The following is a 24,457-nucleotide window of genomic DNA, read 5'->3' as shown; positions in this document are numbered from 1 at the left end:
TGTTTTTGTCTTTGTGTTGTACTGCCGTGGGCTGGGGGAAACTGAATTTCGTTTCATTTCCTGTACACAAGTGCATGAAGCGAAACGACAAATACATTGTTCTTGATTCCTGATTCTTGAAATGAACTTCTTTTGCCTCAGGCAGGTCTTCCAGACTTGGGTACCCTGATCCAAATACGTCTTTTGCCTTTAACCCAGACTTAAGAGTTTTATTTCAGGTGAATTATCACACTATATCAAAGGGCAATATAAAATATAATCATTAGATGTAATGAAAAATAACGTTACGTCATATATATTAATTGAGAAGGGATGATATAGACCTACAGACCGCTGTAGCTGTGCTCCTATTCAAACCGTGAGGTGAGCCCTTCATCCTCTAAAAAAAGGGCACACACTTTTTAAACCTTTTTTTCTTCTTCTTTAAATCACAAGTTGGGATCTTTATTTATTTTGGGACTTTTGTAAGTAAGAGAAACGGGTAACAGATGCTTGGCACAAGGCGAGCGGGGATGGCAGGTGCGTCACTCCGTCACGCCAACGTCCACACCTGAAACGTGGTTTACGCGGGGGGGGCGGGGGGCGGGGAGTAAACGGTGAGGCACTCTGATTGGACGAAGCGGGTCCGTATACTGACGCTCTCCCCCACAGACAGCGTGTCCCCCGCCGGACCTGCCTCAGTACGCCGGGTCCAGCCGTCAGTCAGCATGGACGCCTCTATTTACCAGATCATATTCGGAGAGTTTGGCGACCCTAACTGCAGTTTGATAGACGCTTTCCAGGACACTTTTTACGAAAACGCGTCCTTGTCATTGATGAACCTTGACGGTAAGCTGCAAAATCGCGTCTGTCTGGTGGATGTTGAGAGATTTTATTTTTATGTTTTTTTTTGGTTAGTTTTTTTGGTTTTTTAATTTGTTTTTTTTGTTGCTTTTTTTAAACACATTTTAGAAGAGCTGCTAAACGTGTGCTTATGTATTTTCCAATCAAGGGTCTTATTGTAATGCCACGACCGACGAGATTGGGACCTGCTGGCCGCGGAGCAGCACCGGGCGGATTGTAGAGAGACCTTGTCCCGAGTACATCAACGGAGTCAAGTACAACACAACCAGTAAGATATCCGTCCCTCGCACACAAAACAAAAGAAAGACAAAGAAAAAGTTCTCTACTTTCAGTTAACTGCCAAGACTTTGAATTCAGAGTTGTTTTTACGGAACGCGTTTGGTGCGCTTGTTGGATTATTGTGAGCGCAACACAGCTCTGTTAGAAACCCAACTGAAGAAAATACGTGAACCTGAAAAAAAATTCTGGTTCCAAAAAAAAAAAAAAAAGAAGAAAGAAAGAAAGAAAGCAAATCCTACCTTTCAGTGTTGTGTGTTTGTTTGGCTCAAGAGATACGTCGCTGAGATTCTGGACCTTGACTTTGGTGCCACTGATGCGGTGCTGTTAATACGTGGTCATAGCATGTGGAGGTAACGGCTCGCTTTGATTTCGACCACAATGGCAAAACCTTCAGTGTGCACTTCTGTTTGCCAGCTGTTAACTTCATTTAGTGCAATTTGAAGCCACCTCGTACTCCCCGGACCTGTCTTCTGCTCTCCCTGTCATTGCAGATGGACAAGATATGCAATAGTTGTACATAACTGGTATATATGCTATACATCACTGATATAGATGATATGCAGTAGTTGTACATGACTGGTATCAGGTTAAACATCACTGATATAGATGATATGCAGTAGTTGTGCATGACTGGTATACATGATATACATCACTGATATAGATGATATGCAGTAGTTGTACATGACTGGTATACATGTTATACACCACTGATATAGATGATATGCAGTAGTTGTACATGACTGGTATACATGTTAAACATCACTGATATAGATGATATGCAGTACTTGTACATGACTGGTATCAGGTTAAACATCACTGATATAGATGATATGCAGTAGTTGTGCATGACTGGTATACATGATATACATCACTGATATAGATGATATGCAGTAGTTGTACATGACTGGTATACATGTTATACACCACTGATATAGATGATATGCAGTAGTTGTACATGACTGGTGCCTTGGCTTCTAAATCAAAGTTGCTTGCCAAGACAACACATATCAATACGGTCTAGGAGGGCCGGGCAACACCACAAAATCAGACATCATTGAATAGGTTGAACCGAATTGTACCTCGATATCGATGATGTGATGATACATTACGGATGACTGTTGGTGCTTTCATGAGATATTTACACACACAAAAAAAGGTCTGAGGAATGGTCATTAGTAATGTGGACTTGATAACCAAGCAGGTAGAGGCATTTTCTCTCAGCTAAAACAGTCTAAGAAGATCAGAAAACTATCACTTTTACCGTAATGCGGTCTTTAAGAGCAGGAAACGGGATAAAATGCCAGATTGTTTCTCTTCATTACATCTGGCAGGAGGAGACCAAACCACGGTGTGCAGCGGCCTTGTGTTCAGTTATCCGTGTAGACAAACCAGCAGGAGGACAGTGAAGACAGTGTCTGAGATTAAAATCAGCAAGAGAACAATCAAACAACAAAATCCCCCAGAAAGTGTGTTATGGAATGGATTGTAACTTGTCATAGGGACAAAAGAGGCTGTGAATGGTTTGGTGTGCTAAGTACAGAGTCCAAGAACACGGTAATAACAGGAATCTGTCATTCTGACATCAGATCATATATTTGCGATTCTCAGATAGTCCACAGCTACATTAATGACAGAGTCACGGCTTTTTTTGCGAGTGTATTGGGCTGCTGTAGGTCAGTGTTCCCTGGTTGCATAGTGTACATATGCCCTATTATATACTTAAAATAAGCTGTGGCGATCCCCGCAGATACAGCATGCAAGCAACTCATTTTGCTTGGCTTCCCTTTTGAAGGAATGATCTGGCGTCGACATTCTGCTTAATATGGCTATAATTATTTATCGGACGTGTTACATTTTAAGTGGGTCGTGGGAATTAGTTGCAGTTTCGGTCACGTGAAAGAGCATTGCTGTCTCGGGAGATTATGCTTGCGGACAGCATGAGCGAGGGGAAGTTTAATCCTTTTTTTTTTTCTTATCTTACCTACATTCAAACCCGGTGACTGACCAGTGCAACCGCGGTATTTTTCTCTTGACCGCTGCGTAGCTCCAGGGTTAAGTGTCTTGCCCGAGGGCATCAGAACAGACAGTAGTCGTCAAGGGTCAGGAGAGCGTATTAGGCGTGTTGTTTAGAAAACAACAGCCTATTTAGTTTGAATAGTCCTTTCTATTTCCTTAAACTGTCGACATCCTTTATTTTTAATTGATTTTCTTGTATGTATGACCAGGTGTAGCCATAAGCCATTTGGAAAAACCTGGTCCCAACACCCACTGGAAATGTCGCGCAATGAGCTAAAGAGATTGCTTTGTGTGTAGTTCCCCAAAAAGTGACACAACATCAAGATTTTCGGGCTTAATTCACTTAATTCACTGCGTTGCATTGCATTGCATGCGCTGCATTAATGCAGGCTTGGAGATGAGCGGGCTTCTGTGGAGGAGGTCATGTTATCTTTGTGCTCGATGGGTGTCCCTCTGAACTGCTGAACGCAGTGAATTATTACTGTGCTGCAGCAACAATGTCACCAAGCCGGGAATAGACTGTCGGCACTTTCTGATTGAATTATTTCTGATTCCAGCCCCGACCTAACAGTATATCATCCTGTTAGTTTGTTTTTGTTTTGTTTTTTTCTGTATTTTTTTTTTTTTCATCCAAGTCTCATGAAGAAAGGTTTCTGATATATTTCTGACACAAACCATTTGCTCAAACTATTACTGAAGACATTTATGTCAAATCTGAATGGCTTTAGACCCATTTGAGAATACTTTTCCCAATTATAGCTCGGCGATAATGTACGTACAGTAGATGAATCAGTGCATTCAGAGCAACGTGTGGAATAGATTCAAGTCGAACACAATGGAGGAGACGTCACAGCAGTCCTAAATTCATAACTGACTGTCGACTCATTGAACTTGGAAGGGTTTTACAACAATGGGCCCTTAATCAAGTGACGCGTCGTCATATAATCGTCTTTATGTGTCATTATCTTGCCGTGACACGGCAAGATAATGACGTGGCAAGACAAGTGCCATCATATGATTGTCTTGTCGTGTCACTGCCTTTGTATTATCCGTGGCAGTGAATAAATAAACCTTAGGAATCACACAGTAAGTCATACCAGGAATAGAAATAGGCCATGTCTTTCACAAAAGCCCTTTTCAATTAACACATTTCTGGTACACCCAAAGCGGAGACAAGAAAATTGCTTGGATGTGAAAGCCACACTGCGCATGCTATTCCACAGTAGCTACAGCAAAAATAATAATAATAAAAAAAGTAAGGGCCTACAGGATGGATCCTCATTTTATATTATTCACCCACATATATGTTTAATGGACCTAATTATAGTTTCATTTCCATCTGAAATTGCCCTCCGCATCTATCTCTTAGAGAAAGATTGAACATGTCCTGATCCAGTCTTTCGTGATAGAAGGAGAGGTGAGTCCAGGGACAGTCTGCAGCTATATGAAGTACTGAGGGGCGGCATGATGGTATTCTGTAGTCCAAGTGGTTGGAAATTGTAAATGTCCTGTGTTTGCCCATATTAGGTATCCCCAAAGGCCTTTAAAATGAGAAGTGGAGTGAGGTTAATGTCAAGGAAATGTCAGATAGTAGCAGAAATAGTCTTACAAAAAATCAGAGGTTCCTCACAGTTCCTGGCTCTCTCAGGTAAGGGGATGGATATGAATGGCCTTTTTTTGTTTTACCCCCCCCCATCATATATAAATATTAATGTCTGTAGGGAGGCTTAAAAGGTTTATGCATTTTTAAACCGCCCCGTGTTCCTTTTTGAGTTTTCAGCCAGTTCCGTGGCTGATATGAAATACACAGTAAATGTGGAGTTGTTTGGCCCGGCCTCGGGTCCATTATTGTTTCTACTTGTCATTCGGTTGCTTGGCAAGATGTGCACGGCTCTGCAAAAGGTGCTGTATGCAAGATTTCAGCTTATTTTTGTCAGTTTTCCGATTTCGGGGCATGTCTCAGTGTTCTTTGTGCGCTCCGAGCTCAGTGAGATCCAGATCTCACCAACTAGTTTGTGAATTATATTGCTGCTCGTCTAATTCCCTCCCCATCCGCAGCCCACACACCGGTATCTTCCTCTGCAGTGAAGAATTAACATCACTCTGTATGCATCTCATTGTGTCTAACTTTTTTTGTGTCTTCTCCGGCTCTTATACCATCTGAGTCATAACAAAATTCTGGTAATGTAGCAGGCTCCCAGAGAAGTGAAGCGGTTCGACAGCACTGCATGCTGGGGATAAAACCTATCAGTTCATTTCAGAATCACAGCGATGATTTGGTGCAGTTAGAGTATTTCTCTCTCAGTGAATCATGATAATGAAGCAGACTTGAAAAAAAAAAATGAAAAAAAAGGCCCCGTCATCAGAAATGAAAATTACAGCTGTCTCACAAAATTTCAGAATCAAAATTTATATTCATTTAACATGTATTATTAATACATGACATTTTACAACATATTTTACATGGAAAGCGTAAGCGTAACGGATAAATAGGCGTCGCTATATCACCGTGGTCATGCAAGGATGACAGTTAAAAGTAAATTAGTTTTTCAGTGAAAACAAAAGATAAATAGTCATCAACAGGGCAAATCAAAAACGTTAAAAAACATAACGGTGTAACAGATGCACTGAAAACAGTCCAGATGTGGAGGTTCATTTTTTTTTTTTTACTTGTCTTCATCCTGAAATTATAGAGAACACTTTGGTTTTAGGTGGAGATTTAAACGTTTTTAAAGATTTTGGATCAAAGCGGTTTTATTCTTTCAGTGGGACTAACAAACGGACATAAATGTCATTGGAGTAGTCACCAAACAAAGTAGATATGTCCACCTCTAAAACATACTCAACATTCTCTGTCGTCTCTTGGACGAATGGGTCACTGACATCTGACAGTTAATCATGATGCCATTCTGTGTGATGGTGTTTCTAACATAACACCAACACCGCTTATCTTATCTGCTGCCCGAGAGCTGTCATTTCCTCCGAGATTCCCCAATGATGTCAGCGCCCCTATATATATATATATATATATATATATATATATACAGTGGTGTGAAAAAGTGTTTGCCCCCTTCCTGATTTCTTATTTTTTTGCATGTTTGTCACACTTAAATGTTTCAGATCATCAAACAAATTTAAATATTAGACAAAGATAACACAAGTAAACACAAAATGCAGTTTTTAAATGAATGTTTTTATTATTAAGGGGAAAAAAAATCCAAAGCTGCATGGCCCTGTGTGAAAAAGTGATTGCCTCCTAAACCTAATAACTGGTTGGGCCACCCTTAGCAGCAACAACTGCAATCAAGCGTTTGCGATAACTGGCAATGAGTCTTTTACAGCACTGTGGAGGCATTTTGGCCCACTCATCTTTGCAGAATTGTTGTAATTCAGCCATATTGGAGGGTTTTCGAGCATGAACCGCCTTTTTAAGGTCATGGCACAGCATCTCAATCGGATTCAGGTCAGGACTTTGACTAGGCCACTCCAAAGTCTTTATTTTGTTTTTCTTAAGCCATTCAGAGGTGGACTTGCTGGTGTGTTTTGGATCATTGTCCTGCTGCAGAACCCAAGTGCGCTTCAGCTTGAGGTCACGAACAGATGGCTGGACACTCTCCTTCAGGATTTTTTGGTAGACAGCAGAATTCATGGTTCCATTTACCACAGCAAGTCTTCCAGGTCCTGAAGCAGCAAAACAGCCCCAGACCATCACACTACCACCACCATATTTTACTGTTGGTAGGATGTTCCTTTTCTGAAATGTGTTACTTTTACGCCAGATGTAATGGGACACACACCTTCCAAAAAGTTCAACTTTTGTCTTGTCAGTCCACAGAGTATTTTCCCAAAAGTCTTGGGGATCATCAAGATGTTTTCTGGCAAAACTGAGACGAGCCTTTATGTTTTTTTTGCTCAGCAGTGGTTTTTGTCTTGGAACTCTGCCATGCAGGCCATTTTTGCCCAGTCTCTTTCTTATGTATGGTGGAGTCATGGACACTGACCTTAACTAAGGCAAGTGAGGCCTGCAGTTCTTTGGATGTTGTTGTGGGGTCTTTTGTGACCTCTTGGATGAGTTGTCGCTGCGCTCCTGGGGTAATTTTGGTCGGCCGGCCACTCCTGGGAAGGTTCACCACTGTTCCATGTTTTCGCCATTTGTGGATAATGGCTCTCATTGTGTTTCACTGGAGTCCCAAAGCTTTAGAAATGGCTTTATAACCTTTTCCAGACTGATAGATTTCAATTACTTTGTTTCTCATTTGTTCCTGAATTTCTTTGGATCGCAGCATGATATCTAGCTTTTGAGGATCTTTTGGTCTACTTCACTTTGTCAGGCAGGTCCTATTTAAGTGATTTCTTGATTGAGAAGAGGTGTGGCGGTAATCAGGCCTGGGTATGGCTAGAGAAATTGAACTCAGCTTTCCAAAGATGTGACAAACCACACTTAATTTATGTTTTAACGGGGGGGGGGGGGGCAATCACTTTTTCACACAGGGCCGCCATGTAGGTTTGGATTTTTCTTTTCCCTTAATAATAAAAACCTTCATTTAAAAACTGCATTTTGTGTTTACTTGTGTTATCTTTGTCTAATATTTACATTTGTTTGATGATCTGAAACATTTAAGTGTGACAAAAATGCAAAAAAATAAGAAATCAGGGAGGGGGCAAACACTTTTTCACACCACTGTACATACATACATACATACATATCCAGAATTCACTGGGTCCATGGTGGCTTCAAAAGTGCTCAACAGGGTAAGGAGCAGAGATGGCGTTTTTTTTTTTAATGTTTCTTTTTTTTGTGTGTGTTTTCGGAAACCATCAGTGGCGTCAATAAAGGTGCTCAGCAAATGGAGAGTGGTGCGTTATACATACATACATATACATACATATATATGTGTGTGTGTGTGTGTGTGTGTGTGTGTGTGTGTGTGTGTGTGTGTGTGTGTGTGTGTGTGTGTGTGTGTGTGTGTGTGTATTTGCATCTGATGGCTTGGAGCAATTCTGACAACCTTGAAACTTTTAATTAGTTTCTGAGGCTAAATTATATATATATATATATATATATACTTAGCACAAAAAGTAAGGAAATTTGTGTTTGGTAGATTATTTCTTTGCTGTAATAATGCTTCTTGGCAATAAATCGTATACCATTGGAAAGCTTGTTTATTTCCCTTTTAAATGGGGCCACATTTGTAAGGAACATGCATTTGTAGGATGAGCAGCAGAGCTGAGTATGTGGGTCGCGCCCATGAAACATTTGCCAAATCTTCTCTGCCAATGCCAAACAGCTTATTTTGCTGTTGCTATTGACTCTTGTTTTGAGCTTCTGGTACCCCAGATGTTGACAATCAGGTGCCTGATATAAGATTTATTGCCAAGAAGCTTTGTTACAACATAGAAATAATCTACCAAACACACATTTCCTTACTTTTTGTGTGAAGTATGTATATGTGTGTGTGTGTGTGTTGATATTCCGCTCCTCATTAGTTGAGCACTCACAACACCATTGACGACGGTTTCGGAAAAAAACGCTATATCATTAGCTTAGTTGAAGGTTGATAGGGCCCTAATTTGGTTAGCTTACCTGCTTGCATGTGTATTGATCTGATTTAACAGTGCAAAGCGCGGTGCACTGCCCCTCCCCCACTCCCTCATCTGAGCACTTTGGTGGGCAGATGGTTGGGGTGGGGGTGGGGGTGGTGATGGGATGGTGGCAGGCACCCGTGACTCAATAATGGGGTGCCACGCACACAGCTGTACACGGTGGATGAAAATTTGATATGACAAATTCATCACAAAAACTCATAACGACAATTTCTTTATTGTCTTTTTCCACAAGTCTTTGTGCAAATCCCTTTCCTCAACTTCCTCACATTTCTTGCATCTTCGGTGATGAAAAACCAGTTGTTAGGAGCACGGTGGGACGATGCTCTTGGTTTAAAGTTGGAAAACAGTAACACAATCGCTTTTCTCCTTAGAAACCTTGGTGAGAATTAAGAGGTATTCTTTTCAATACATCGAGCAGCTATGAATGACTTGGACACAATGCTCATATCAAATTGAGGCATATGTGTGCTACTGTGATGTGTAATGTAGACTAATATGCTGTTATCATCTTGACAAGCCATCCTCTCTGTGCATCTTATTGGTTTCCCTTAGGGCCTTGGACTCGTGATGTTTGGCCTTTCGCTTAGTTTCCCTTTACAAACCGATTTCAGTCAAGCAGCGATGTGTGAGATTTCAGAGAGCAAAAAAATATCTATTTGATTCCTGGCTCCAAATTGCTAGTCTGCCTCAATATGTTATGAGGGCATTAAGAGAAAGGGGTTTTGAGATGAGTGCACAGCTGTGGATCTAGGATTTGCCAACAACACTTTAGCGTCTTTGACTTAAGGCAGAATGCTTTGGGAGGGACTCAGTGTTCTGTTTCAACAATGTGCCAAATCCCCGGGGCCGTGTATTGGCACGAATCTACCGATACGATGTGTATCACGATACTTACAATTCAATATATTGCGATATATTACAGTACAGTAAGCAAGGTGATATATTGTGATTTTTTTTCTCCCCAGTGGTACATAGCCAATTATCCCACTCTTACCCACATCCACCTTCCCACCTGCAGACACGGCCAATTGTGTCTGCAGGGACACCCAACCAAGCTGGAAGTAACACGGAGACTCAAACTGGCGATCCCCATGTTGGTAGGCAGTGGAATAGACCGCTACGCTACCCAGACGCCCTGATATATTGCGATTTCATGGGCCTGTGTTCTTTATTATACACTACTTCCTGTCTCAGTTTACCTCGTTACATTGGAGTGGAAGAGTCAAATGGCAGAAGATAGATTACAACACTGCCATCTAATGGTCGGGGGTTTACACGCAACACAAAATGAACCACTGTCTGCCATGAATCTTTGAATGTAAACAATTAATTTAAAATTGACATTGTTTTTGAGAATCGGTACAGTACCACAAAACATGATATCGTGATACTCAAGTGTATCAATATTTTCTTACACCTCTACAAATCACAAGGGGATGGATGCGGACTATGTTTTACCACCATTCCCTTAAAACAGTTGTCTAAGATGGGGGAATAGGGGTATAACCTCCAGCTCCCTAAATAAAGGGAAGGAGGCACAACTTATACACTTGAATACACTTAAAGACAAAAATACTTTGTGTACCCAACCTCAAGTCTTTACAACCTCAATAGGGCATATACTATATGCAGTATTTATGTCACAAAATGGCCCTTACCCCTCAGTTTATTTCTGAAATACACTGAATCCTCTCAAGGGCCAACCTTTATGGTTTTGCTTTCACTTTTACTGGAGGATAAGATACATATGGAAACAGTAAGTGATCTCAAAATACTACAGTTCATACAGAATGGGGCAAAAAATCAAAACAAAAACAAAACCATCCCTAAAGACAGAGCAGCATTTGCTGCTGATCACTGTTACAACCAGCCAGCATGAGATACGACTGCTGACCTCCGCTGACCAAGTGCTTTTAAATAAATACACAGGAACGTCTGTGCCATTCCCCTGGTAGAGAAAAGCGACTGGAGCTCATCATCTTTTTCATAATGGCCTCTGTAACCAGGCAGGGCATACACTTCTTACAACGATGGTTTGCCCTTGATTCAGGTCGGCAAGGCAAACAAGTCTGTGTGCCCTTGGTTTCAAAGAAAACTTCACCCATCACACACTTAATGGCATTTGAATATTTTGAGAGTTCAGTTTTCTGTGAGCTTTTCCCTTTCAGGTTTTTTTTTTACTTGCTTCCGAAGAGGTGTGTTGATTTTAAATGATTTGTGTCACCCTCCATATCAAACAGTCATGAGATAAAAGTGAAAGCTATAGTAGAATATAGTATAAATCCCTTCCCAGGAGTAAAAATGTGAGCATCCACCATCTGTACTTCCTCCCTACAGTATCTGTGAGGAGGCGGAGAGCTCCTGCTAATAAGACAGTCATATTTCCATGATCCTGGTTACAAATGAGACTCTCATTATGAAAGACTCAAGTTTGGAACAGGGTTGAAAATCGCAAAAACTTTCACTATCAATGTCTATGTGCTTTTATTGTTCACCTCACACTTTTATTTTTTTTGGCTTTTTATATTAGTATCATTTCCTCTACTGGCGTTCAGTTTATCAGTGCATTATCAGAGGTGATGCCATACGTCAGATTCATGGGCACATCACTCCAACACTTTAGTCCAACAGCGCTGGGAGGCATAATGTATGCGAGTCTATTCGAGCCATCACCATTGATCCATGTAAATCCCAGCCTATAATTAATGCATAAATTATTAACATGACTCCGCTTGGATGACTCAGTATTATTTGGTACAGTCTGTCTCTTGGATTTTTTTTTTCCAATATCCCTGAGGTGGAAGTGGACATATTACATATACACAAGAGCACAAGATATTTAACCTGCTAAAAAAGTAAGTAAAGAATATCACAGAGAGTTGAATCAGTTCATCTGGACTCAGCGTTTATTGAGAGGAAATGTTTCATCACTTATCTAAGTGGCCTCTTCAGTCTCACTGAAGAGGCCACTTAGATGAGTGGATTATTGAGCATGCATAAAGACATAAGTAAAGAGCAAAACAAAACTGGATTTATAATCTGTGGCATAATTTGGCTGTATTCTCAAATTAATGTTTGCTGCTAATGGTTCATTATTTCCAATGCAATGTTCTTTGACAAACCGTATTACAGGATAGTAGCGTCACAATTTGTGCTGGCTGATAGATCTGTGTAAGAGGATTAGAGCCACATGTGAAAAATATGTTTAAATTCTGTGACTAATCTCAGAAGTATAATTTTATTCTCCGATACTGGTTCTGAGATCAGTTCCATTTCCAACCTTTTCCAAAGCGAGTGTAGCACAAAAAAATTGCGATGATTTGACAGGGGTCCTGTGGATCTGAAACATAAGACCATTTGATGAGTTATGCAGCAGCAGGGCCCCTCGTGGAGCCTGCATATCATGCCCGAGGGGGCCAGTTCCAACCGAGAAGCACATAGCCATCGCTTTTTATAAGGTGCTATGCCGTATACGACGGCCCGTTATTCCAAAACCCCAATAGTCCGAAAAATATCCCGTTGGACCGAAAGCCCATTTGTCCGACAGCCTGTTATCCTGAAAACAAAAGCCCACTACTCTGAAAATACACACTCTCCATTGTGAATCATTGATCTGAACTGGTTAGAGATAAATAAATACAGCAAAGTTGATATTTCTGGTAAAGTAGAGGTGACATTATCACAAGTGCTTTTAATGTTATGCCTTCTATTCACACGAATTAGTAGTAAATGGTATCTTCGCGTTTGCACATCAAAATACACTAATATTAAGGGCAAACAAATCCAGGGACTGTGTATTTTTGGAGCAGTGGGCTTTTGTTCGCGGAATAACGCGCTGTTGGACAAATGGGCTTTTGGGCCAATAGGACAATTTTTGGGCTATTGGGGTTTGGGAATAATTGGCCGTCAAAACAATTGACAGTCCCCCTTTAGGTGTGGCTACATTGACTTAAATGCAAAAGGTGTGTTTCCATTTCAATTTAGCAAAATATTGCTTCGTCAAATCATCTGAAAAACCACCTCATGTGAGCATATAAATTTTTTTTTTTGCGATATTTAGGAGATATTTCGAAATTAACATGTTTCTATTACTCGTTTTTTAGTTCGCAATTTCAAATGCGCATTAAGCAGGTTAATAGAAATCTGCCTAGTAACTGAAATGCCAATAGTAGTTGACCCTTTTTCACTTCTGGTGGACCCCAAGGCTTTCCAAGCCCAGCCATATGATGTAATCCCTCCACATGTCCTGGGTGTGTGCCAGGGTCTCCCTCCACTTGGCTGGGATCAGTAATACCGCCACGGGCCCAAGGGAGCATCCATACCAAATGCCTTAACCATCTCAACCAACCCTTTTCTTTTGATTTGGCGCTCTAATGTAGTGGTTCTCAGTCAGGTCCTTGGGAACCCCTAGTATTGTTGGTTTCCTATTCTGCCAGATAGTTAAATACAGTCACCTGTTGTGTCAGGTATTCCAGCCGTCTAATCAAGTATTATTTTGACCTGGTGCACGTTGGGCTATAATCCAAATTTAATTCTGATTTCTGCCTCTTGTATTTCAGATATATCTTCTTTTTCTTTTTTCTTTTTTTAAATCTATACAGACCTTGTGACCATATGCGAGGCTTTGACCATATGCAAAGCATTGACTGAATATTGACCAGTAAATTATTGCCTGCTACGGTAGAAGAAATTATTTCTAAACTGGAAATTATTTCTAAACTTATTAGAAATTATTTCTAAACTCTAGAAATTATTTCTAAACTTCTTAAATTTCTGAACTGAAATTATTTCTAAACTTATTTCTAAAATTATTTCTAAACTAAAATTATTTCTAAAATATCCATTAAACAGCTTTAATGGATATTGGTAGTTCAGTTTTATGTCTGATTTTTGGCTTATTGGTATAAAAAATATTAAACTTTATTTTAGCACGTCAGTCGGCATTTTAATGACATACCTTAAGGAGTCTATGCATGGCTTGACAACCAACACTCAAGCAATCAAACAAAGGTATTTCATTTTAATAATTTTGAATTTTTAGTTCAAAGGGCATCCAGGTAACATAGTGGTCTATTCTGTTGCCTACCAGCACGGGGATCGCCGGTTCGAATCACCGTGTTACCGCCGGCTTGGTCGGGCATCCCTACAGACACAATCGGCCATGTCTGCAAGTGGGTATGTGTCCTGGTCGCTGCACCAGTGCCTCCTCTGGTCGGTCGGGGTACCTTTCGGGGCGGAGGGGAAACTGGGGGGAATAGTTTGATCCTCCCACGTGCTACATCCCTCTGGCGAAACTCCTCACTGTCAGGTGAAAAGAAGCAGCTGGTATGCGTGTATTGGAGGAGGCATGTGGTAGTCTGCAGCCCTCCCCGGATCAGCAGAGAGGCAGGAGCAGCAACCGGGACAGCTCAGAAAGCGGGCTGTTTGGCCAAGTACAATTGGGGAGAAAAGGGGGAGCCCCCAAAAAAGTGTGCCTTTTAGTGGAATATTGTAAATAAAATATTATAAATAAAATATATACAGCAAAACCATGATAAGTGTTAGCATGCCTACTAGATAATCGGTCAAAAGACATTAGAACTTAATTTAGAGTAAACTCATTTGGTTCTGCTATATACTATTCAAGCAAGAACTGCAGTATGAATGCAGAAAAGTAATAAATCAATGACGGGGCACGTCTATGACCACCAATGCTGTTGCTGGGGTCAAAGGAAGGTGACCCACACTAGGATGGATAGGAAATCCATGAGGGTGGACCACAGGGCTGGGCACTCAGTGAGATGTCTCTTTTTAAACCTGGCACACTACTCACCCCAGCTCCATTGATCCAACTACTGACTCAAGCCACAGCTGTAGAAGAAACAGCATGCCGGATACAGACTGTCAGACAGTCTGTCAAAGCAGGGGGACTGCTACTCGGACAGTTTCTCCACAACAGAATCTGCCCTTTTTACTATATTTGCCCATTTGCTAAACATAATCTTTTTGTTTCGCTTACACTAGCTTCTCACATACAATGCTGTACAAGTGAAAGTGGCTGTTAATTGGATGACATACTGACATACATAAATGTCAATACAGTACGCTGCCTACATGAGTGTGTATTGAGCCATCAAATTTGTCTTGGGAACTGCTCTAATAGACCATGTTATTGTCATTTGCTCAGTGACCAAATGTAAAAAAGGGCATATAATTATTTTGGAATCTGATGGTACATACTAGGCCCGGGTATGTTGATCTAATCTATGTCAGTATGAAGTATTGTCCTCTTTTCTGTGAATACATTTTTTAAGTCTGTACTTCTTGATGTGCAAAAAAAACCCAACCCAAAATGTGTCTGTTCATCGTTTGTAATGTGTGTAAAATATGAGCAGCTTTCTAAGTTAGGAATGAAAAGAAAATCTTTCTGAAACATTACAGGAGCACCAAAATTCATATGGCATAGAAAAAGCTTGAATGTCTTTTTCTAGAGCTGTTTGTCCCCTACAGCTGTTCCTTTTATAGCGCTCAAGAGTCAGTGTCAAAGATGTAGATATAAAGATATACCACTTAGACACGTGTCAAAATGGAACTGCCTTTTCTATTTCATCAAACGTAGATCTGTCGAGGGCTTTTGAGTGGTGGTGTTTAAATGTGGTGATGTTGTTAGCGCCAGCATGCCGGAGCGAACACTTGGGGAATTTAGCCACACATCATCAGCATTTGAATTTATGGTTGTTGTGACTTGAGGCTTTGACTTTCAAGGTTCAAGGTTATCTTTATTGTCCCAGTAAGGGAAATTTGTTTTGCAGCCAGGTTCACATAATGACATAATACAAATGCATCATCATCGTCGGTGGTCATTCAGGGTCGAATATGACTGTCCTCCTTCTGGGTCCCTCTGGGTCCTCAGTGGGCATAGAGGCCGATCCTGGAGCTGCATAATGGGAAGACGCTTTCTGCCTGCACGTGACAGCTTTTTACGTGGAGTGGCTGATGTGCCTGCAGCATGACACGGTCCTTGGCAGGGGTTGGCCAGAGTCCAATGGCACGGAGAACCAAGATGATTGGGGACCACCCTCTGTTGCAGCTTTCATTTGCCTTCACTGTCATTGTGACCTGAAGACATCTTCCACCAGTTCCGCCGTTGAGGTCTTTGTTGGATCACGCTTCATCTGGAACCTCCGCCTTGACCTATCCACCTTGGATGACCCTACCAGGAGCCAAGCTTCTCCACCACGGCAAGGTGGCGATCCAGGAGAAGAAATTCAAAAGCACAACATCAACAACAACATCAGCAATAAATCACAGAACTAGTGCAGGGAAATGGAAATGTATACCAAGTACAAATATGTAAGAGTGCAAATATGCAAGTGTGCAAATGTGCCAGGGTAGTGCAAGGAATGCAGCAAGAGTGCTAACTGCCATTAAGCATATCAATAGCACTTGGGAAGAGACATGGAGTCTTTTAGGCTGCTGAACAGGTGCCCTGAAACGATGGCCTGATGGCAACAGCTCGACGATTCTGTTATTGTTAGCCATTGTTGTTGTTTTTATTGTTCTGTTTTTTCTGCTTTTGTTCTTTTTTGTCCGTATAAATCCAGAGTATAACTTCCCTGTTGTATTGCACAAAGGTGTTGTCGGTTAACATTTAGTCTGGCGCTCAAAGATACGGTCAATTAGAAGGCATGGAGAAACATGAAACTGATGGTCCCCAAGAACGAGTACCAAAACCTTGAGTAGTAATAAGGCCGATGTCCAAGGTTGAATCCAGTGGTTTGAGATAAATATCAGAGACTTAAAGCATAATCCACAAGATGCTGTAAAAAGTGGTCGAACAAAATGCGAGAAAGCATAAAAACTATCACATAGGATAGAAATGGGCTGCATGACTTCTCAACAAATATGAGTTGGCATGCAGGTTAGCCATTACTGAACAAAAGTTCGAAATGCTGTGCAATGGACAAGCTGTGGACGGTCTTGTCACTTTCATTCGGCTTGCATAAAGCAAGGGGAGACGTTGGTGCAAACTAAAATTTCCTTTAACATGTTGCATTGATTGTTATTATTGCATGGCTTGAATATAAATATTTTAGGGGCAATACAAGAGGATGACAACAGAAATGGCTGGTCATTTTAGGAAACAGTTACAGGACTATTTTGTCCTGTACTTTCTGTCTTTTGGCCCCCAATAAGACTTTCACACCATAGACTTGTGTTCTGTCCTTGCCTCTTAAACTGAACCGAACTAAGAAAATCTTGTGATATGACAGACTCTTAAGCCCCTTCAAAAATCTTATTAATTTGCTACCTTATTATCATGCTCTCAATTAGCTGATTGTGAACACCATTTTGTTTGACCTGTGTGATTCCTACTCTTTACATTCATGTAGGGTTATCCTCTAAATCCAAGTTCAATATCTGTCTGTGAATGTTCTCATTCATCCAGGTCATGGTTATCCAAAGGAGTTGAATCAAGTGCGACTGGACTTGGTATATATCCGTGAAGACGTTTCGCCTCTCATCCAAGAGGCTTCCTCAGTTCGTGCCTTTCTGACTAGACCAAGCTAGTCTGACAGGCTGGTGATGAGACTCAGATATTTCACGGATATATAACCAAGTCCAGCTGCACTTGATTCAGTTCCTTTAGACAAGTTCAATATCCTCCTCTACTGCCATGAGTGCCATCTGGCTATTTGTGTATGTAAAACTGTTCACTTATTGGTGTTATTTTGAGATTACCTTTTTTTGCTTTTGTTTTGTTTTTAATGGAATGTCAGCCTGTACTAAGCCAGTGATTTTTCACAGTATAACAGCATGCTCCAGTTTGCACTGTGTTGTCCAGGTCAGGAAATTTAATTCCAGGATGATGAAGACCAAATCTGGCACAGCTGGCTCAGGTGCATGCCTCACATGAATTGTTATAAACATTTTGTTACTGGGCCACACAATATCTGATATGCAACACGCCATTACAACGAGCTGAGCTGCTGGAGTGTCGCTCTTTTACAGTACGGAGCAATAATCATCACTGTTCATTCACTCATTTTCCAAGCTGCTTATCCTAATTAGGGTCATGGGGTGCTGGCACCTATCCCAGCAGTCACTGGGCAGAAGGCAGGGAAACACCCTGGACTGGTTGCCAGTCCATTGCAGGGCATACACACACACAGACAGACACATTCATGCACACATTCACACCTAGGGGCAATTTAGTGTCTCCAGTTCACCTGACTCACATGTCTTTGGACTGTCATCACTGTTATTTTTCCTAATTTATTTTAAATGACTGAGGTGGGATATATTATTTTGATAGCGATGAATGACAGACTAGGCAGTTTCGTGGAGATAAAGCCCAAATTTGAGGATTTGACACAAAGTTTGGAGTTCAGCTCAAACGTGGGGCTTGGCAATATATTGATATATATATCAATGTTGTGATATCGGTATAGATACGTATGGTATACTTATCAACAGCCCATCAACACTCCATTTTCCACTTCACACAATGGTGCACAGATAACTATCTATACAACTGAATGTCACTTAGACAAAAGAGCTACTCGTTTCATTGCCTACCAACATGGGGATTGCCAGTTCGAATCCCCTTGTTACCTCCTGCTTGGTCGGGCGTCCCTACAGACACAATTGGCCGTGTCTGCGGGTGGGAAGCTGGATGTGGGTATGTGTCCTGGTCGCTGCACTAGCACCTCCTCTGGTCGGTCAGGGCGCCTGTTTAGGGGGGAGGGGGAACTGGGGGAATTAGCGTGATTCTCACACATGCTGCGTCCCCCTGGTGAAACTCCTCACTGTCAGGTGAAAAGAAACGGCTGGTGACTCCACATGTATTGAAGGAGGCATGTTGTAGTCTGCAGCCCTCCCCGGATCGGCAGAGGGGGGTGGAGCAGCGACCGGGACGGCTCTGAAGAGTGAGGTAATTGGCCGGATACAATTGGGGAGAAACCCCCCCAAAAAAAAGAAAAAGAAAAAAAAAAGCTGCTCATTACCAACCTAAATTCTCAACAACCCTACACTCAACCATATGAGACTGTTGAACTTGTGGACTGCTCCAGGTACTGTGAACTCACTCTGGACAATTGACTCTATTTGGACCAACACACTCCTGATATCCATAAATGCTGCCATCAAAGACTCTCTGTCAAAGTATAATTCAGCCCATACTACTTTACTTCTCCGCATTTCTTCACCATCTTAACAGTCACCAGTAGGAACCAGCTCATCCACATCTCACAAAGCGCATCCAAAATCGTTAGCCTTCCCACCCCCATCCTATAGCAAATCCATGATCACAGAGCAATAACCATCACTCAGGATCCCACTCAGCCCTATAACCCATTTTTCACATTGCTTCCATCTTTTCACTAGGGTTGATCAACACATCGATCTGGATCGATGTATCGAGTCAATGATCAACGATCCAATATCAACGATGCAAAGTGAAAACATCCATCCATGTCATCATCTTTAAGATACGCCTCGGATGTGAACATTTTAAAGCTCGATATCCCTAAACCACGGAGCTCACAGGTAGAAGCTTGTAAATCCCAGGTGATGAAGCAGAGACTATGGTTCATGTTCATAGCTGAAAGGTCACTTAACCATGGGAAACGTGGCACTTTATAGTGAGCAGGTCTTTTTTTATTCTTTTTATTAAAAAGAATAGATTGTTTTTTTTTTCATTTAAATGTCTGGAAGAGCTCAGTAATAAAATGGCCAAATCATATTTTAGTTGCTTTTTGTGGGTTGATATAATGTAAGTGATTGTGTTAAATGGGCTTATGATATGTGTCTCATATCGACTGCAGGCCCCTGCGTTGAATCGAATTGAAACCGTATCGTGGCAGACTTTATGATATCAGCAAATATCATATAAATATAAATAAATATCATCTAATGAATCGATATAATATCATATGGTGCTGAAATTCGTGATTTACACCCCTACAGGTCTCGGGTCCAGGTCCTCACCTGGAGATGGGCCGCTTTAAAATGAGTGTTGTTCCTTCTGCCAGTGAAGTTCTGAACTCACTGAACCTCTGAACTGTTGTGTTCATGTATTGTTGTCTGCCTGTCCTCTATGTATGTCCTGTGGCATGTATAGCATGTGTACATGTATTTACTGTATGTGAGGCTGTGTACCAAAGGCAAAAACAAATATCCTCTTGTGAGGACAATAAAGGATCTATCTAGTCGAGGGATTTTGTTTATCATAATATCCTGATAACCTCAAAACTTAAATGCTGTCATTCAAATGTTATTTAATTTAAATGCATGTAATTTATCTGATGCATGTAATTTAAATGTTGTGATTTCCTGGTCTTAAAGGCTGCGTTACAGTAAACTGATGCAACATTCTGAACTTATTAGCTGAAGAGGATGAAAAGTGAGTGCATCTACCTGCTTATCATGGTCACATGACAAATGATCATTTCTCAAAATATTCTTATGTGTAAATATCTTGTGAATGCCAGAGTCCAAGTTTGCTGGATTAAATGTGTTGTGGGTTTTGTAATCCACTCATTTTCCAGAACATTTCAAGGACATTTTCCATAGCTTTAGCTTGCATGACATGACGGCCGTAGCTCAGAGAAGGTCATATTTATCCAGTATTAGCTATCAGTGCAGCATCGCCAATAGCTATCCCTGAAATATCGTCACTTTATCTCTATCAAGGTATTTAGTCAAAAATACCATGTTTGATTTTGTCATTGTTGCCAAGCCTTCCTGAAAGGAGATGGGTGATTAAAAGGAGACATTGAAATGAAAAGTAGCCTGTCAGTCAATGTAGAATCTGTTGCTATGAATGTGGGAGTTTTGTTTAGTGTGTAGAAAGTTACACAACCTCATCTACATTATTCGACATCCATTTCAAAAAGTTTGCCATTTTTGGGGGCGTCCGGGCGGCGTGGTGGTCTATTCCATTGCCTACCAACACGGGGCTGGCCGGTTTGAATCCCTGTGTTACCCCCAGCTTGGTCGGACATCCCTACAGACACAATTGGCTGTGTATGCGGGTGGGAAGCCGGATGTGGGTATGTGTCCGGGTCGCTGCACTAGTGCCTCCTCTGGTCGGTTGGGGTGCCTGTTCGGGGGGGGGGGGACTGGGGGGAATAGCGTGATTGTCCCACGTGCGACATTCCCCTGGCGAAACTCCTCACTGTCAGGTGAAAAGAAGCGGCTGGTGACTCCACGGGCATCAGAGGAGACATGTGGTAGTCTGCAGCCCTCCCTGGATTGGCAGAGGGGGTGGAGAAGTGACCAGGGCGGCTCGGAAGAGTGGGGTAATTGGACAAGTACAACTGGGGAGAAAAAAAAGGGGGGGGATCCCCGTCAAAAAGAAAGAAGTTTGCCGTTTTTATCATTAGCTGACCTTGATAGGGTGGTTTTGTTTCATGTCATTTAAACTACTGTTATTCACCTTTCACTCCTCGAAGCCAAAGTTCTCGTTCCACTCTGCGTCTAGATTTCATATTGCCCTATTTTACTACCACTACATTGGTTGTTTGTTAAGTTCAGAACTTATTTTAAAATCTTATTGCTCACTTATATGGCTCGTATTGGTCTAGCATCCAGCTATATCACCGATCTTTTAGCTCAGCTGTGGGTCCTAGGGCAGGGGACCCTTGTAGACCCACAGTCTAGGCTGAAGCTGAAGGTCACAAGGCCTCCGTCAGGACTTGTGTACACCTGGACAACCTGCCTGAAGAGATCAAGTCAACTATGTTCGCCTATCCTTTAATGAACTTGCATTTTACTTGGATGCCGTTTCTCTATTTGTGCTTTTTTAATTTTGCTTATCTCCTTGTTTATTTATTTATTTATTCATTAATTTATTTGCATTTTTTGCTTTGATTTTGATGTCATTTGTCAGACCAGCTTTAGGATAGCACTTTCTTCTCCTGGATCGCCACCTTGCCACGGTGGAGAAGCTTGCATGTACCAATGATCCCAAGAGCTATACCGTCCGGAGCTTGGCTCCTGGTTGGGTCACCCAACGCGGATTGGTCAATGGAGAGGTTTCAGACAAAGCACGATCCAACAAAGACCTCAACAGTGGAACTGGTGGAAGATGTCTCCAGGTCACAACAGCAGTGAAGGTGGATGAAGGCTGCAACAGAGGGTGGTCCCCAATCGTCTTGGTTCTCCATGCCATTGGACTCTGGCCACCCCCTGCCCAGGACCATGTGGTGGCTGCAGGCGCATCAACCACTCCACGTAAAAAGCTGTCACACAGAGGCGTCCTCCCATTATGCAGCTCCAAGGTTGGCCTCTACACCCACCTGAGGACCCAGAAGGAGGACGGTCATACTTGACCCCGAGTGACCACTGATGATGATGAGGAGGAGGAGGAGGATAGCATTTTAATAGTTATTAATGGTTTAAAATGAATGTTATTCTATACAGTCTATAACAGTCCTGCATGTTTCTCACACCTTGCAACACATCCAAATCTAATTTATCCAAGGATTTACCTGACATTATCTGATTTATCCATTGCACTTTGTGGACTGTTAACAAAATCAAATGTAAAAAAAACGGTTTGGACAGAGTCACTTGAAACATTGTGACTATTTCAATTAAAATAACCCATTTAAAATACTCTACCACTGTTGAAAGGTAATGTTCTGAATAATGCACAATGAAATTTATTCCACAACTCTGGGCTTGTAGCACCATTTACGTGATTTGAACTAGTGCTGCACGATTTGGTGAAAAAGTCATATTGTGATTATTTTGGACAATATTGCAATTTGCAATTGCGATATGATACACAAATTTATACAAATAATACAAATTTGTCGTGTTGCCATGACATGTAGCAACTTTAATTTTGCATGTTTTACACAAAACCTCTTTCTGCTCAATATCGCTGAGCTTGAATCCAAAATATTACCATATAACAGAGGTCGTGTTTTGTTTTTTGTTTTGTTTTTTGTTTGCTACCAGTTCATCAGCGTTAACCTACTTTTTGTCATTGGTATCCATTTTTTCCTTCTTTCTGGTCTGCACACAACACACCGGATAGCCATGTGACCATAGACTGCATGCACCTCACTGCCTCAACAGAGACTGATTGGTCATCTCTTAATAATGGGTGTCGATATGCAGACTGCACACAAACAGACATCCACATTTTATTATTTAATTAGATCACAGCGTTTTGCGGTCATATAATTGCACAGGCTGACATCGCGATTGTGATGAGATTAATCGTGCAGCACTAATTTGATACACACAACAGCCTTGTTAAATAAGATTTTCCCGCTTGCCATGTACATTTTGGAAAATCGTCAATCATCCTTGCTGTATTGGTGGGCCTAAACAACAAAATAAAAACATTGCCAGTTTCATTATTTGGTCTGCTGTACAATGCAACTCCACATATTGTGTTGTTTTACCCTTCTGCTGTTGTGAAACAAACGTTCCTAGCAAACTCAAACAAGCATAAAAAACAGACATTGCTCTTTACTACCATTAATTTCACTGCTTATTCAGAATGAGTACATAAAGCACTACCAAATGGTGCCAATGAATTAAACCTACAAACACACACACACACACACGACATACGCCATGCGTTAACAGGGCCCGTGGGGTTCAGAAATGAATCAAGTATGCAAACAACACTTGTGCATGATTGGTTCGCCTCCTTATAGATGACAGCTACCAATCAATTTGTGTAATTTACATAAATTCACTTAAACAAAAGACATTATATTTCCTCGTCCACCGAACCAAACAGCGTTCAGTATGTATTTTCTGGATTTCAGTACTGACTGCATACTAGAACTTAGTGTGCGGCAGTAGGAAATAGATGATAGGATGATTGGTGGTGGATGAGAGTCTGGTCGTGACTAAACGGATGGGCAATTTTGCATTTTCATCATCTTTTGATGTATTTTCAGGCTTTTCTGCAAGTGACTGGGATGTGCTCAGTGTTGGAGCACCTTGCAGCTTTGCTAACACCTTCAAACAGAGACCTGGTCCATTACCCATCCCTGTGGTTTTTGAGCTGCGTATGATAAATTGTACATACTGCATTATACATGTTGATGTAAATAGATAAGTGAAGAGAATAGCTTTACCGGGCCTTTTTCACAGATGGCTATTCAGAAATATTAGTCTGAATTGTGCTTTTCCTGCACCAATGCCTTGAATTAGCCCCGCCTCAGTGGAAAGCCTCACGGGCACAAACCTCCCAACCTGCTACGCATCATTTATTTCTGCACCATCAGAACTTGCTATGCAAGGACAACGTGGTCTTTACACAGAAAGACTTAGGACTCCAGGACTTTGTCTGGATTCCTTTATTGATATTAGCATTGTTTAGTTGCGCTGAGCCAGAAAACATAGTACCTACTAAACCATTGCTGTGAAAGCCCCCAATGCTTGCCTGTCAATCAAAAAAAAAAACACGTATATATATCTTGTGAATTTAAATGAGAGTCTGTATATGGGCTTTACACTAGTATTATTTGTACTGCTAAATAAAACTCAGTATTAGGAGGAAGCAGACATGAGCAAATTCATAGTATGTGTTACAACCCCAAGTTAATTTTCAATGGTATGTCCCTTTTTTCCCCCATAACTGTATAAGAAAGACAACCAGAATCTGACAATGTTGTAAAGCTTCACAATTTACATAAGCCGTAAAAGATGGAGCTGTAGGAACAAGCCTACTCAGGATTAGAGGTAGTGAAAATCCAGCGTA

The 24,457-nt window shown here is 41.3% G+C and overlaps 1 protein-coding gene across 1 annotated transcript in view; it reads left to right on the top strand.

The window, feature by feature from the left end:
* The first annotated feature begins 707 nt into the window (after window positions 1-707).
* Window positions 708-24,457, top strand: part of LOC130123773 (corticotropin-releasing factor receptor 2) — a 48,194-nt gene continuing 24,444 nt past the window's right edge. Inside the window, exons 1-2 of the mRNA XM_056293066.1 lie at window positions 708-828; window positions 992-1,111. Of these exons, the coding sequence (XP_056149041.1) occupies window positions 708-828; window positions 992-1,111 (241 nt within the window). The remainder of the gene's footprint in view (window positions 829-991; window positions 1,112-24,457) is intronic.

Source organism: Lampris incognitus, chromosome 14 (assembly GCF_029633865.1).
Source record: "Lampris incognitus isolate fLamInc1 chromosome 14, fLamInc1.hap2, whole genome shotgun sequence".
Lineage (NCBI taxonomy): Eukaryota > Metazoa > Chordata > Actinopteri > Lampriformes > Lampridae > Lampris > Lampris incognitus.
The sequence above is the reverse complement of the archived record's forward strand: the minus strand, read 5'-3'. Positions and strand labels throughout refer to the sequence as shown.